Source organism: Lepisma saccharinum, chromosome 2, assembly GCF_977018435.1.
Source record: "Lepisma saccharinum chromosome 2, izLepSacc3.1, whole genome shotgun sequence".
In the NCBI taxonomy this organism is placed as follows: Eukaryota; Metazoa; Arthropoda; class Insecta; order Zygentoma; family Lepismatidae; genus Lepisma; species Lepisma saccharinum.
The window spans coordinates 18,878,748-18,896,283 of record NC_139230.1 but is presented as its reverse complement, the minus strand read 5'-3'; the positions used below and the strand labels follow the sequence as shown (position 1 = coordinate 18,896,283).

Here is a 17,536-nt window from a genome sequence, read left to right as displayed (position 1 = left end):
CGTGGAAGGTTACCCCTTACACCCCTCACTCCACAAAAGTTTCCTAAAATCACTTGGGTGAAATATTTGTACGAATACCATAAAAATTCGAGCTAAATATACAAGAGGTGAACAGATTAATGGAAACACACTGCTATGGAAAGAGTAACTCGTTCTGAATTGGCAAAACTGAACCGTGCCTGAATCAGTGCAGTGCGAACATTCGTGTACAATGGTTCCAAGGTAAAGCTATCGGATTTGCAAAGATGTCAGACGGTTATGGCGGCTTACATAAATAGTGGCAAGACAACATCAGCGAAGAGAATAGTAGACGAAAGCCAACCCTAGGTGACAAGGATCGCCGAGCATTAAAGAGGATTGTCACAAAGAACCGTAGAACAACAGCGGCGAAAGTGAAAGCATAACTCAATGAACATCTGGCAGATCCTGTTTCCATAAAAACGGTCCGACTGGAGCTTCAAAAACTCAAGATTAGGGGTAGAGCTGCCATTCCTAAATCAATGATTACCGTCACCAACGCCAGTGCACCAAAATAATTATTGATCGATTGATTTGGTTCATTTTACTTCGCATTTCTGCCACCGTTGGGTAATCGCGAAGATGAGGATGAGTGATATGGTGAAATTGTTGAAGACACACTCACAAATAACACCCATTCCCAGGCCGGGAGTCGAACCCGGGACCCCTGGCATCGTAGGGCGCTGTGCTAATAACTTTTTATTTATTTATTTAATTAAAGGAAAGCCCCTAAGCGGAAGAGTCCCCCATCACACTTCATTCATTCATATCATTTTCACTCAAATATCTTGTTCAAGACTTTCAGGACAGACAATCACAAACATCCACGTCCGAGCCGGGATTCGAATCCGGGACCTCTGGTATTGCAGCGCACTGTGCTAACCACTCCGCCACGGAGGTCGGCTGGTGCACGAAAAAGAACTGGTGCCATGAGCACAAAACATGTAGTGACTGGAAAAAGGTAATATGGTTAGATAAGTCGTCTTTGTCGTTCTTTCCGACAACGGAGCGTCTGCGCCTAAAGAGGAAAACTTTCCAGATTGTGTGCGTCCTACTCTCATCAATGGAGGCAGATCTGTGATGGTTTGGGTGGCGATCTCCTGGTATGCTGTTGGCCCCATCATTCCTCTGCAAGGTAAAATTACGACCAGTAACTACGTGGACATTTTAGGCGACCAGGTGCATCCTATGGCACAGCTATTGTTCCCCCAACAAAGGAAGATGATAATGCGCCTATTCACACTGCCAGAGCTGTCCATTCTTGGTTTACGGAACATGAAGATGAACTTCAACATCTTTCCTGGCCAGCGCAATCACCGGATCTCAACATTATTGCACCACAGTGGTCGGGTTTAAAGGATCGAGTATGGCACAGATTTGCTCCACCCTCATCTCTGCAGCAACTGCTTGATGTGCTTCTAGAAGATTGGTACAATATTCCACTGGAGACTATTCAGAGCTTGTGCGACTCGATTCCACGACGAATCCAAGCTGTCCTAAAGGGTAATTAATGGTGGTCCACCGCCGTATTAAGAGTGTACTGTATAACTTTGTCAAGTGTTTTCATTAATTTGTCTACCCTCTCTACATCTTAAATGTATTGGCTGACAATTTTGTAAAGAATTGCCACAACTAATGTAATAAAGTATGTTATGATTTTCGTATCGTGGTTTTGTCATTTTTGGCTCCCAAAAACGAAGTTGGTCTTCTTGAAGGAGCGAAGAAAGCGTGTTGTGCAGAAAACAGAACGCAACATAAATATAAATCCGAACCTTAGCCTTTTGAGATCCAAGTCGCATCAATATCTCGTATCGATTCATCAGTGAACATTGTGTGTGAAAGTGGATAGAGGTCCCTGCACTCTAGAAAGCATCACCAAGATCTATTTTTCATCTTTCCCAAACACTGAGTTGGGGGAACGCATCTCAGAAATATGCGGTTCCCACCGGTATCATTCCAGGTACATACATATATTTTCCCCTCCATTCTCGGGGCTCTCCGGTGGCGGTTTCGCCAAAGCCTCTGGTGAATTGGCAACGACAGGAAGGCCAAAAGGCGCAGTGAGTACGTGCTCGGAATTTTCGTCCGAGATTCTCGAAGCTCCTTTAACGCAATAAGGCAACATCTTACGAAGCTCAGTTTTTCTTTTTCCTTTGCGTCGAAACGCGAGAGAACCCCCAAACAATTAATGACTTTCCAGGACTTCGCCATTCCTCCATGATGTTTGCCGTGCCTCAGCAGTTTCTGAAAGTATTTTTTTTCTCCTGAAACGAGATATCACACCACATACCCCGTTATATCAAGCACGAATATTGCTGAAATAAGATGTTATTTATTGCGGTGCGAGGAACTAGCACTGAATTTTAAAGATCTTGCTGAAATTTCAACTCGAAATGAATTGTCTTTTCTCCTTCGCAGGTCATCCCTAAAAATTACCACAGATACACAAGGGTTTCTCACTGTCAGTAATATCATTCGTGGTTTATTGAACATTTCTGATGCACGTTACAGACGTGAAAGCAGAAGCAACAACGTATTTCAATAGAGTGCAAAGCCCGTTTCCTAGCTAGCTGAATTTCCAACTTGAAAACCTACTGAGTTTTGGGCAAAGTACCAAACTTATCCTCTACTTACTTTACTGCTAGTTTTCTTTGCACTTAATGCCGTACTAGTTATACTGAACGCAACTGGCGGTTGACCTTGATGGCTATTTCTGGCGCGTCTTGTCCCCCAATCATTTTCGGGGGCGTGTGGTCCGATGGGCGTCAACAATCTCATTTACGAAGTGAAGCAACGTTGCCAAGCGTACTTCTGTTTTTACCACTTTCTTTATATGACTGTGTGTCCGCCTGCATTCCGACCTGTGGGTTGTCCTTCCGGAAACTTCATCGTTCAGGACCACGTGTGAAGTTGTACCATTATCCCCTGCTGATTTCTGGTGCTGACAATATCGTTGCCCGAGAAGGCTCTTTCTCGCTTTACGGTACGTTTGGCAACATGTAGTGTACCCAACGCCTTGTTTCGTCCAGCGAAGAACGTTCGGTACCTTGTGACTCGAAAATGCCCGATCTCAGTCGAAGATAATTCAACTGATCGCTGATTTGCTGTTTCCCAGTCGCCACTTGGAGTTGCGTTCAGTATAGTGTACTACTTTTGGCATATCGCGACGATGGAGATGAGTGAAGATTTGATGGAATTGGTGAAGGGACACTCACAAAGAACATCAATCCCGAGACCGGGATTTTCGTTGGTGAGTTCGTATAAACTGAAATGATTGGAAATTCAGAGCTTTCCCTTTGTAGGTACAGTCACCGGGAATAAAAATGAGACACCTGGAACCTGAAATGCTTGTTTCCCTGCACGGCGTTATGTGTGTTGCCAAACTCTACGGTGGTGGAAGAAGTTGCCATTGAAAATTTGCCATTAGAATCCACTTCTCGCCGTATAGTTAAACAACACGCTTTGCAGGGAAGCGAATATTTTAGGATATAGGTGTCAAAGTTTTATTGCCGGTGACTGTAGATAGACCAATATACTAATGTGCCACCACTCTAACATCCTGAGTGTCATCATTTGCAGTAAAATTAGTCTATAAATTCCTGACTGCTCTTTTTCCTCTGTCTCGGGTATCTCTGGAGCAAGCAAACGAAAACAAGTCTTTTTGCAAGTCAAGTGGTGACGCGAGACGGCTCCACCAATAAATACGTGAGAGGGAATGGGATTGCGTGGAGGGGGGAAAGCGACTGCAGTTATCAGCCATCGCAGCAGCGTGTGTTGCTTTGCTCTGCCCATTCAATCTATCCCCCTCTTCTCTGCCTCTCTGAGCGGCCTTGCTGCATAGAAATCCGGGACAGAGTATAGTTTTGAAACCAACCTGAAGTTAATCTGGTGTGCACATGATGGCAGAGTCATCAGCAAAATCCAATCAGATCGATCTTGGCGTTTCTTCACAAAAATGGGCTCGCTCACTGAGTCAGCTTCAACAGTAGTTTTATGATTATGTGGACAGTTTGGTATCTCTTCGCTCTTTACGCTCGCCCCTTCCTCACAAAAGAGACATTTTGTTTTCACGACCCTTCTTTATACTGGCCATAGAGGAACATAAAGCTCTCCTTGGGATACCAACTTCAGGTCTCTATGTGCTCGGTCATCCACTCTCAGTTAAATATCCCAATTCTCCACGTTTACAAAAGCTTCGTCTATAAGGAAACCAACTATTATTACATACAAAGGAGAATTTTGGGAGCAAAATTTCGAGCTTTCAAGTTGATTACCTTCCGCAGTCTGGTCAGGCGCCCTCTCCGTATTCGAATCTAGGTTTTGTCTAGTCCAAACTAATCTAGTCTGTTCAGAGTAGGAGAGTAGATGAGGCCAGTGGCGTGGTGAAGAATTCGAAGTAGAAGGAGACGATCTGTAGCCGATTCCCCTCCCATAACAAGATAACGAGATTGTTGTTATTTATTTCTCTTTGCACTGCAAAAATGTAGTTGTCCACAATTGCATTTCGCTGTTAACTAGTTTCTTCTAGGGGGATTTTCTTCCTAATCTCATAAAAACGTTCCTCAAAATATCCGAATATAAGTGAGAAATGAAATTCCTGCGTATCAATCAACCGAATTATCCTTATCTACCAAAACTAAATTATCAGGATCTGGAAAATAGGGATATCATTAATCTGGATATTCCGAATAACCATTTTCTTCAAACAGAATTACTTTTCATGAACATTCCGCATAACTGTTGAAAATTCTTCAGTACCGACTATTCTTCATACACTGTAAAACCGAAGTTAATGTAAACAAAACCACGTGACTTGCGAGAAATAGTTCCTTTCCTATGTGTTAGTTCTGGTCCTATTTTGCCCATTAAAATATTGGTCAGCTCATAATATAAGGTTCCACAACTTCAATATAGCATCTACATTGAATGGTATGGTATTCTCACATGCACTACATCCCTATGCGAAAGATTCCTGCACAGCTGTCATTAGAATAACCAATAGGATTTCTCACAAGCCACGTGTATGTGTCTGTATTGACTTCGTTGTTATACCGGACCGTGAATAGTTCAGTGTTTTCTGCGATTGTTGTTTTGATTTCTTGTTACTTAGCGTCGTTTTTCTACCACTTTTGGCTAATCGCATGAAGATGAGTGATGATGAGATTGATGAAGGAACAGTCACAGAGAACACACATATCTAGGCCGTGATTCGAACTTGGGACCCCTGGAGTCGTACCAGGCACTCCTAGCCAGCCCGCCACGGAGGTTGGTTCTGCTATTGTTGTCTGCATAGGGTAAAGCCATTATCTCCTTTGAAACAGTCAATAATAAGCTTTACATTACCAATAGTTACTTGGACCTTCCACAATAAATGTCAGAAAGGATATGAAAAGTCATACTAATACATTACTAAGTTACGAACAAAAACTGCTCTAGGGTCAGTTGCTAAACCCTCAGCCTTTTAACGTGCGACTGCTAATTGCATGCATTAGACGTATCTCTGTCGGCGAACAACGCGCTAAACAAAGGACGCAAAATCGGATTAATTATATTTTACAATGATATTTGATAATGATATTTTAGCGAGTCGCTTTTATTTATTGTACAGTCATGGTCACGTCTAGGTTGTAACAAATCCATTGACTTTCAATGGGAAAGTTACAACTCATAAATGATTGTGACTAGGAGTTTTTGTAAAATAATTAGTCAGTGTTTTAAATTTAATTTCACTACACGCGAATTAAAGTTAAAGTACAGAAACTAATAAAATTTAATTCTGTTATTGCCGACTTTCGTGAGCGGAGAGAAAAGCACGACGTGCTACGACGACACAGGTTCCGGGTTTGAATTCCGGCTTGGACATGGATGTTTTTTTCTGAATGTCCCTTCAATTTCATCATATCATTACTCACCCTAATCTTCGCGATTAGCCAAAAGGGGTAGAAAAGCAAAGTAAAATAAACCAAATTAATCAATCAATCAAATATACATCACGAAATATACTATACAGCTTTAACTATTAAATGCAGAGGATGACATCTCGAAGGTAAAATGCTTAAATAGCTGATGAATTTCCATGAGTGAAATATTTGAATACTAATATATATTCATTCTAGTTTAATTTGTTTTTATCACTAAAAATACCCAAAGACATCGATAGTAATGTGATAACGTAATACAGAATACAATATTGTAAGTAATAAAAAGTTGGACATATAACGATCAAGTTAAGTATAAATTCAAGATAAAATCAATAAGCCAATAATATGTTGCAAAATGAGTGAATTTTCCTCCGCCAATCACTTACCTAGAATCTCCTACATCGTAACGATTAGACTGCAGTAAAAATAGTAGTTCTGAGTATTAACCATTCCGCCACAGGGACTGACATCCTTGGAAAATTTACTTCTTTTAACTAAATGAGTGGTTGTTTTTATTTGCTAATTGGAAAAAATGAACTAGTACTTCCGATGTTAGTTTTATGACTTTATAAATATATGCAATTTGTATTTAGTATAAAATATCAGTTATGCATTCCTGTACTCACCAGGTAATGGGTCTCCTGGGTATCTGGATCTAGTAGAACCACGACGATCATCGGACGTTCTCTGATTTTCTCTGAAACAAACAAAAAATAGACTATAAGAAACCCAGTTCTACAGATGATAACAGTGAAGATAAATAGTTCTGGACACAGTAATAGTTCAAGAATGAGGACTCCTTAATACTGAATTAGTATTTTTATAATATCTGTTTTGACTCCCATCACTGGTCTTGACATTTTTTATAACTTCGATGATCATTGCAAATGTTAAGCACTGGATAAAAATGTACATAAAGGGCGTCTGACTGCCACGCGGAAGACCCTGGTTCAATTCCACGGGTGGGTGATTTCAGGTGGAATTTATCCAGCTATGACTGCATGGTGCGACTTTGGACTAAACCAGGCTCTAATGATTGGGTACCTGGAGACTGTCCTGGGACGACCGGAGCGTGGTGCTGTTCACATGACATCCACAAATGGGAAAGATTGTGAACGTGTGGAACTATATCTTAACTTTCCTCCATGTGCTGCCTAGCTCCATGGCGGAGTGGTTATCACAGCGCGTTACAACGCCAGAGATCTCGGGTTCGAATCCCAGCCTGCGTATCGGTATTCCTTGTTAGTGTCGCTTCATCAGTTCCATCATATCATCACTCATCTTCATCTTCGCGTTTAGGAAAAAGTGCCAGAAAAGCGAAGTAAAATAAACAAAATCAATTTAATCAATCCTGGGCTTCACTTCGGTAACATGCATCTAGTTCTTATTTTTAAACATTGCATAGTATCATTTAGGGGGAAGCATTATTTTGTATTTGAGATTCTGACTATTTAAAGCCGTTTTCCCAAATGTTAACGATGATTCAAACTTAGGTTTGTATGTTCGTAGCTTCGTGGCGCACCGGAATATCATAACAAGGATAAACATTGGTTTCAATTCTAAACCGCATCACGTGACTTCTCTCAGGAGACAGTTGAGATTTGGCCGAAGGTTCTTGGCTTGCCATCAGTGTCCGTCGTTACTTTACAAATCTCTCACGTTCGCATCTGTCAGATCCATCGGTAATGAAATATTTAAATCCCAGAACGCTCATGCTCGACTTGAGGAGCAGTTGTGCATGTAGGAGAAATCTTACTCCAAAACTTCAATGATGTTGATCTTGTTTCTTAACTTAGCGTAACCATGATCTACCCATTCGTACAAAGTCCGATTGTTGGATTTATTATTCAAGAAGTAACGTTTCAGTTTGCACCCCTACCTTTTTTTTTAAACGATCTGGTCTGGTTTTCTTGTTCATTTTTCAGCTGCCCCGCACCTCCACCACGTACAAAGTCCGATTGTTTTTAAATTAAGGGATCGTAGATAGGCTATGTGAAGCCTGATATTCGAAGTTATTTGGCTGCGAGAGGTGTATCGTAAGAGGGTGTATAACTCTGAAAAGCTACGTCTACACTTAACCAAGCAAGGGGGCTAGCCCCGTGAAATAAGAACACTCACGATTAACTTTAAACACTATAATTGACTGGTCTGGCAAGGGTGTGAGAGAATGAAAGACAAGGATAGAGGAACGTTCGTTACCTGTAGATCTGGAAGTGACGATCGACTCTCTGGTTCGTTGATGAAACTCTGATGAACTCTCCTGAAATAAAACTCCTTTCCGATAGCGTACTACTCCTCGCTGTAACTCCTTTTGTAACGTTTGGTAACAACTAATCACGCCATAACTTTCTTAGTTCAACAACTTGTATAATTCCGAGGCGCTAACTGTGCACGCAATAGATTTCAGATACCGACTGGGGAGAGAAATATTCTCCCGAGCTATTTAAACGAAATTCGAACTTCGGCCGTTGAGAGACCGCGTCTCTCAATAACGGTGCTTTCAGCGTAAGGCTGTGTTTGCAGTATCTTCCTGCGATTCCGGAAGAATTCGTATCAGCGGTTTTTTACATCCGCTGAAGATCGCAGGTGCATTTGCTTGAAAGAAGCTCTTTCCAGCTTCTTTCATACTCGGGCCCTTTTTATGAAATGATTAGGCTATCGGACTATGGCGCCCGGGGTCCCGGATTCGAGTCATGCCTTGGGCATGATACGCATTACACTTACAAATGTCACGGCTACGTAACATCAAAATTTGTTGATATTATTGGAAGGGTTTTTCAACGTTGGCCGTGCATTAAAAAAAGTGGTGAATGACTAAAGAACGATATAAATGCCACAGGCAATAACATGGGGACACCTAGATCCTGAAGCACTTGCTTCCTTGCAAGGTGTAGTGTGTGTTGTCTAGCTCTACGGCGACAAATGTATTTTAATAGCAAATGGAAACTTCTACCACAGCCGTAGAGTTAGGCAACACACAACACCATGCAGGGGAGCGAGTATTTCAGGATCTCAGTGTGTTTTTATTGCCGGTGACTGTACCTTCATCCTTCGAGGGTACTGCAAGTTTGCCTCGATGTAGTTGGCGCATGCGCAACAGTTTCAGCAAAAATGGCGGCAAGTAGTGTGTCTGTAGCTGTGGAAGAGCGGCGTATAATCAAATTCCTTGTGAGGGAGAAGGTGAATCCAGCTGAAATTTTGAGAAGATGGCAAGAACAGTATGGAGAATAAACGATAACATGGGCAAGAGTGAAAAAACGATGTTAATAGTTTGGCGAAGAGCGCCATTTTTGACATGATATAAATGTTGAATTATCACTGTTTAGAAACTTTATATATGCTCAATATCAAATTATAATAAAGGTAAAGTTTCTCGTGCAAATAGCACCTTGCCGTGAACGCACATTAAGGGTATGTTGGGGTGAAACCCCACACATTCTCTATATCGGCGGTGATGAGATCAGCAACACGCTTCGGACACCTTTATCCCGCAGGTACCCATTGATTTGAGGCTAGGTGAGCCCCAGAGCCGTTCTATGCGGGGACAAGGCCGGAAAAATTTCGACCTGAGATCACTCATCCTGGAATTCGAACCCGGGTCTACCGTGTGGTAGTCAAACGCCCTACCGACTAGCTCACCGCTAAAATTATAATATTTTCAATAATTGATTCAGTGGGACTTACATGAAACCAACAGAAAATCGTAGTTTGTGACTTAGGTATGTGCCTTTTCACGAGCACCCTAGATACATATGTAGGATATATGTGCATAATATGGAGTATCTCTTAATTCCATTTCGTATATTTTTACTTAATAGTAAATCACTGCCTTGTTTGTCTTTGGGGTGTTTAAAGAAAACGAAGGGAGAACAAAATGGCTGAAGCCGAAGAAGGAGAAGACATCTATAGATATAACTTTATCCGGATCACGATTACATCTTATTCTTTCATTTCAAGTTTCCGCAATGAGTTTTTCTTTGTCTCTGCACGGAAAACCCAGTAAACTCGGGACTCACCTCAGTGAAATCCAATTTGTTCTTCCACGCTCAACAGAGCATTACACCCGCGGCTCCTCGTAAAACAGAAAAAAGTGGCCGTTAAGAGGGCCGCTCCCGACGCAGAAGCTCGAACCAATTCCTATGCATTCTGCTTTACCAGGAGAATAACTCCTGACAGAATTTTCATCCGGACTCCCCTTCCTCCGTTTTCCGAAACAGCACCATGGCAGCTAGGCGCGCAAGGAGAATACGCAAGCAATTCTTAAGTAACGAAAAAGGTATTCTTTGGGACGGTGTTCACTCTGAGTTGATGCTAAACACAATCCAAATAATTGCTTTCTTTAAAAGCACACATTGTTTGGAAGTATTTATCTCCGTACGACTGGAGCTACAAGCGAGTTTGACCTTTACCAAGAATGTCTTTTTACAACTAGTAAAAAAACCGCTGAAAAGTCTGTTGGTCGGAGGACCCGTAAAATGACGATGGACCTCCGCAACGCACGTTCCTTAGACATTGTAAAAGACGCTCTCTTGAGGCATTCGCGTCTACCAAAAGCCATACATAAATTTATTGTTACTATCATATGCACTCTGTTCTTTCACGCACGTAACAAAATATAAACTTTCTACTTGAAAACCTTCACTAGTCATCTATCGAAAATAATTACAACGAAACTATTGATATTACTTTCTTTCGCCGACCTCCGTGACGAAGTCGCTACCACAGTATGCTGCGGGGCCAGGGTTCGAATCCCGACCTGGGCCTCGGTGTTCTTGTTCAATTTCATTATATCATAACACATACTATAGTTGCGATTAGGCAAAAGTGGGAGAAGGCGACTTAAAGGACCTAATTCAATAAATAAATAAATCGTACTGGTTTTCGCAAATATATTTCAAAATTCGGGCCAGTTGGAAATGAAAATTCATTTAGGTGCTCTTGATATATCATACATTTAGTCTAACACAAAGTTAAAGGAGAATATGTTTGCAAGATTATGTGGTGTTCAATCGTGTACATTCATTTTGGTATATGCAATTGAAAGATAAAAAGATGCCTTTAGAAACACTCTGGATGTAAACAAAAACAAAGGGAAAATAGCAATGAACAGAGAAATGTTAAATCAAATCGCACATCATCATATTTAGTGAACATGTCTTGCCTAATGTGAGTGTTACGAATTCAAATAAACCATCGATATGAGTATTACATCCCAGGTTTGAATCCCAACCTGTTCAGAGGTGTTCTTTGTGAATGTCCTTCATCAATTTCATCATATAACTCATCCTCATTTTCGCGATTAGCCCAAGGTGACAGAAAAGCGAAGTAGATGAAGAAAATCAATCAATGAATGGGTGTTGCATCTGCAATACAATCAGCATAGAAACATTCAGTGTACGTGCATAGGATGTTAAGGAAAAGTTAATTAAAATAGTCATAGAAAATTTGCATTTACGTATCTTTGAACTTCACTGTACTATTTGCTAACTATTACCACAGATAAGGATATATATCCTTATCTGTGCTATTACATTTAATTCCGGCGGTACCAAGATGTGAAGATGTGTTAAATGAGTCGAAGACTGATCAGGATTGCTTATCGTTTAGAATAGCCAACAACGTTCCTTGTAATTTGCCGTACAATCAGCGACAAAGATAACAGCACCCAAATTGCTCAGAATTATTTTTGCGTTATTTTTCTTCCACATCGTAAGTTGTTATAACGAATGGAATGATTGTTCTTTTGATTAAGCTGCTCGTAATTCATGTTGACGTTTCTATTTCAATTCGTGACTCACACTGTCAGTGCATGAGAACGGTAATTGGCACTGCTCTTGGCTATACCGATGATAAAGGATCATTTTTAAAAAGCGATGAAAGCTGATATTAATTCGAGAGCGGCCCAAACCAAATCAATTTGCCAATAAGTACGAATTTCACAAACTTTCAGAAAAACCCGTTCCCAACATTGTCCTATCGAGAGCCAAAAAAAAAGTTAAGTTATTCTCGCCAACTCGTGCCAGAGTGTTCACCATGCAACTCGCATGATTGTTATCAGGAAATAGGGGAGAAATTTGTATCCTATTGTGCCCGCAACCTGACGTGTTCCAAAGTTTTACAGGTTGCATACGTTCACGGGGATTGACTCGTTTGGGAAACGTTGAACGCATGGTCTTGTTAAGACGAGCACGTAACTGGTTTGAAAAAAGTGTTAGGAGTTGTTCTTACCTCGTAATTGCTTCCCACACGAAGCATTACATCATGAAGATTTCTGTTTTAATATGTTCACGAATATGGAGAGGTTGGTAATCTGTTGATTGACAGTTGCGAGAAACGCATGATTATATACACACACCACACATGCACTGGACGTTATGAAGGGTTAGTGCATATCATCTCCCGGGAAAGTTCCACTCAGCAAACAGTTCAACCGAACACATGCTTTTTCTAAAAATATTTCGCTATCAAAATTTCCTTTCTATTGGCAAACGGGAAGAAGCGGAAACGTAAAAGTGATCCGACGTTAAAAACAAATCACATTCTACAGACCTAGTAATTTTCTACGTCATTTTCCCAACGCTCTTGTACTAAATACAATTCAAAACATAATACTTGAACTTCATTTCTGAAAACTCGATAGTTTATGAGAAAATTCAGCTTCTTGACACATAATAATTCGCACTGTCACAACTTGCATCACAGCGGTAGTTGATACATACCTTCCAAAAGAAAAGAGAAAAGTATGTTACTGATTAATTAGACTTGCAATAAAATTTATGCACAGTAAAGCACAGGATTTCATAATAACAACAGGCAATAATTTTTCCACATACAAGTCATGCATTGCAAACAGAAGTTGCACTGCAATTACCAAAATAGGTCTGGTTTCCCCGATGGTATAGAGGTAACGTCGTCGCCTTGTAATCAAGCTGTCCCGATTTCGATGTCCGGTGGAGGCATATAGTGGTTCAGATCCTAGTTTAAACTGTAGGCCCAGAGTGCCGATTAGCCATCTGTGCATATTGTGCAAATAAAAACAAAAAACTCAAACATGATTCAAACCAAAATAGATCTGCCGAACTACTTTAAAAGAAAACGTTTTGAAACTGTATAAGAACAAAGCCAAAATGTGTTAGTCATCAGAAGTGTTGACATTTTCATCTTCTTGCATGTATAGGCACGGACACTTCTTGGTTGTAACGACCCTATTGAAGAAGCACTGAAGCAAGCCATCCATGTCTGACCACCATGCGCCTTGTGACTAGACAACCCAACCAACATTGCAATTCTGCGGCTTGTATACCAGTCACGGGTATACATCTCTGTAAATTGAGTAGTGATGCCAAGGAGAAATACGAGATGAAGATTGTCGATCGCAATGTCTCGTGTTACAATTATATTAATGCTTTGAACGAAAATAACACCCACAAAAACATCGAACCCACATGCACACCACTTCCCACACACATGCACATGATAAAAACAAACACACACAGCTAAGTTTTAACTTCCAAGCGAATGTCCAAATAACAGTAAGTGGAGAAGCACGATGTGCGAAACATGGGATTTTTCACCGAAATAATGCGTCTATTTTTGACATACGTGGTTTCTATTAATAGACAATGAAACAATTATGAGAGAAATTAACATGCATTTTCGTCTTCAGGTGTTGAAGAAGGAAACAAACTGACTGGAAAAAGAAAACATGGTATTATTGGTAGCGTGTTGGTTAGTGTACAGAGCTTTCATCAGTGAGGTCTAGGTTCGATCCCCACCAAGGACATTTTTTTTATTATTTTCTATTAGTGAAGAAGTATGTAATATTGTTTTCTAGGCATTTTGACGAAAGGATACACATCAAATTTGTTCGTTTAATCTGTATTTTCATTCTTCTAATAAGTTCTCTATCACAAGGGGATATAAAGATTCTCTATCTAGGCGATGGATATCTTTTCAATGGTTCCGTAGCTACGATTCTCCAGTCCCTTCCACCCACTTGTTTTATTTATTTACTTTATTCATATCAACTCACGAAATACCATGAATCTAACGAAAACACACAGATATAGTTAGAACAAGAAACACACCTCGCGTCGAAGGTTCCAGACTCGAGTTCTGGCTTTTCTGCGAGGGTGATTATTCTTGTGTATCTGTTTATTATCTTTGTCTAAAAAATATTCCTCATTATCGGCGTGATTAACCTAGGGAGAGACCAAAGCGTCTGAAATAACAAAAGTACAGAAAATGAAAGAGACATCTGCCTAGGCATGTTATACCTTGGGAATTAGCAATCTGAAAATTAACTTGCGTTTCAGTCGACTACTTCAATACTGACTGCGTTTAGTACAAATGCTTCACCTACGTCTATCTTTTTGTGGTCTTCGATTAAATTGCAGTCGTAATTCGCGGGCGTGCTCTTAAATGTGGAAATAAAATGCTGAACAAAGGCGTTCGCAATTGCCTCGTCATCGTCTAGTGTAGTGTCATTGTATTTGAGGGGCATGGACGTATTCTTCCTTTCTTTATTTGGGACGAAGGACCAGAAGTGTCTAAAATCGAGTTTTATATAATTTTCTGTTTCTGATATGTAATTCCTGTAAGCTTTTTCATTTGCCTTTTGGTTATTTTGCGGAGAGTTTCAAACTGTACACGATGAAAGTTGATATTACAAATTCCGCGTATACATATACATATAGTGGATGGATTCCTTCGCAGTTTGAACAAAAGGCAATCTACAGCCGGCGTTATTCCGTTTGGAGCGGATAACATCAATAGTTGTACGTTGACTGAGGTAACTAGTTGGATTTGCAATTCCGGGCGAGTTGTTTCAGAATGACGTCAGCAAGGATCGATACTGTTCATTCACGACTGCGGAGCTTTTGGGGCCCGCCCACACAACTCCGACGGATGAGTTATGCGCCCCGAGCAGCGGTACTACGGACCGACTGAGGGCAATCGCATTGCATAAGGAATGTTACGACTCCCAGTGATGCGAGATTAGATTCACAAAAGATACACGAATCGAGATAACTGCCCAAGTGCAACATGAAAAGAATGGCCCGAAATAATAAGGCGTTGATGGTTGTGCAGAGGGCAACAAAATTTGCCGCCCTGTTAAACAATGCTTGAAGTCAATTGCGTTGCTTTACGTTCCATGCTCCATTGATTGAATTGGTGTTTTAAGTCCACTTTACGCACAGTAAGGCTAATCGGAACTGGGCCTACAGTTTAAAGTGGGATCGGAACCACTATGTGCCTCCACCGGGTACCGAACCCGGGACCCCTTAATTACAAAGCGACGACGTAATTTAATCGGGAGCCCCACGTTCTATAATACGCCATCTGCTTAATGGACCTACATCTTTCCCCTGGAGCACGGGTTATTAAGCAACCCGTAAGTTCACAGAAGTGAATCGTGTTGCATAACCACCTGTACTAACTTTTCCGAAGAACTTATGTCAGAGAAGTTTTTGATTGATTTGTTTTATTTTACTTCGCATCTTGTGCCACTTTTGGCTAATTTGCGAAGATGGAGATGAGTGATGATGTGATGAAATTGATGAATAGACACGCACAAACTTCCATGCCCAGGTCAGGATTCGAACCCGGGACCACGGACGTCGTAGCGCGATGTGATAACCACTCTGCCACGTGGGGCATAATGTCAGAGAAGTAAACTAAAGGTGAATCATAATTTTAAATTTGAAAAATATTTATTAAACACAATCAAATAAACTAATTGTGATAGCAAATGAATTTCAGCTATGAAAATGCGGCTTTATGTTTCTGTTTCTTTAGAGAGCAAAATTCATAAATGGAATCATGTAACTTACATTATCTAATAAGCAGAGTCTGGGTTTCTAAGCACTAACAAATGCCCAAGTAGGCAAAAAGGCACTAAAATTTGCAAAGCAGGCACGTGAAGAACCACTAAAACTATAGAAAAGGCATGTAAGCCTCAATTCAAATTCACTCATCTAAAATTTCATAACGGCAGAGGTAATGATTCTGTAAATGCAAACATTATGCTGTTATAAAGTCATACATCATTAAGTCATTTCCTAAACAGGAAAATCTTAAAATTCTCCGTTGTAAACTTCTCAAGTAATAGAGTAAGGCAAGCCTTGGGCAAGTCGCAAGTTTGCTGTCAGTTTGCAATAAGTTTTGCTGCGTTAGCAAACATCAACACTGGCTGGCTAGCACAGTAAGGCTAGACAGTGCGCAGATATTTGAGCGTGAAGCTCGGTTGTTTCTTGTCTCCCATCGACGGCGATGTTGGAATCTGTACACATTGGACATTGTTCGAACATGTAAAATATGTAGTGGCTCGTAGTTAAGAACTATAGCTTGATGCTCTACATTGAAGAGAATATCTGCATGATAATGTGATAAGGTGGTATCAACATCCTCAGCCGTGGCGGCATTTGGGGTGTGTTCGTTCAATTGGTTTGGGAAGATGCAATGTAATTGCAAGCATATCCTGGTCGGGACTCGAACCTGGAACCTTCGGTATCGAGATTGTGGGTCGACCGCTCAATGCACTTGGCCATCGAGGTGGCTGTAAAGTGAAAGAGAATGAGGGAAAGGCTTTCTATTGAGTTGTCGCACTCTAGGCACATGGAGATTGTTTTCTTATGCACAGAAAGGCTAATCGAGATTGGGCCTACAGTTTGAAATGGAACCCGAACCACTATGTGCGTCTACCGGGTATCGATTCCGACACCCCTTGATTACAAGGCGAAGACGTTATCACTACGTCATCGGGGAGGCGCTAATAGGCGCATTGAAGATGACGTCAAGGGAGAGATCGCTTTTTGTTGAAGGTATGTATTGTAATTTCTGATCATTAGGATCGGGGGTGGAGGGGGGGGCTTCCTGTTTCTCCCAAATCCGCCAGTGGGGAAACCTAAGCAGAAAAACATTAAAAAAAAACATTTGAACGTTATTTTGTCCAAACATAATGCACTAACAGGCGCAATAGAAGTTTACACAGTGAAACACCCTTCTGTACTGATCTGTTCGTGAGCATAATAAATATTTAGAGCCAAACCCAGCCTCTACTAATAAGATAGTATGTTCTTCTAATTAGCAGAGATGATTAACATAAAGGTTAATTAAGTTCAGCCTCTTTCTATCCAATCTCAGTTCTCTAATTTCACCTTACAGTTTTATTGGTTGACTTGAATTGAACTAAAGCAGAGTTATGGCAGCAGCACTCATGTCCGATTAATATGTCACAGCGAAACAGACGTATGGAGAATTGGGACAGTTTCATTATGCTAATGGACATATCGAGACATGGATTAACACAGAGGTACACACTCGCATGATAGCGAGTCCGTTTCGTTGTTTCTGAATAGATTAAAAATAGTAGCAATTATCGTAAGATAACTAGAGCTGAAAACGGTAAAATATATTATGGGTATTTTGACATTATCCTACCGTTAATATAACAGAAATTCCATCTACCTGTTACGGGATAAATTGATCAGGACTTCTTTGCTGATAACAACATTAGAACAGAGTACTTGCGGCCAACCTCCATGGCGTAGTGGTTAGCACACACGCTACGATGCTAGGATTCCGGGTTCGAATCC

At 40.8% G+C, this 17,536-nt stretch overlaps 1 protein-coding gene across 2 annotated transcripts in view; it reads right to left on the bottom strand.

Moving 5' to 3' along the window:
• The window catches only part of LOC145983943 (uncharacterized), a 305,676-nt gene that overhangs the window by 68,967 nt on the left and 219,173 nt on the right, over nucleotides 1-17,536 (bottom strand). For both annotated transcript variants that reach the window (XM_083117135.1, XM_083117136.1), the window contains one exon: nucleotides 6,566-6,636. In XM_083117135.1, the coding sequence (XP_082973261.1) occupies nucleotides 6,566-6,636 (71 nt within the window). The remainder of the gene's footprint in view (nucleotides 1-6,565; nucleotides 6,637-17,536) is intronic.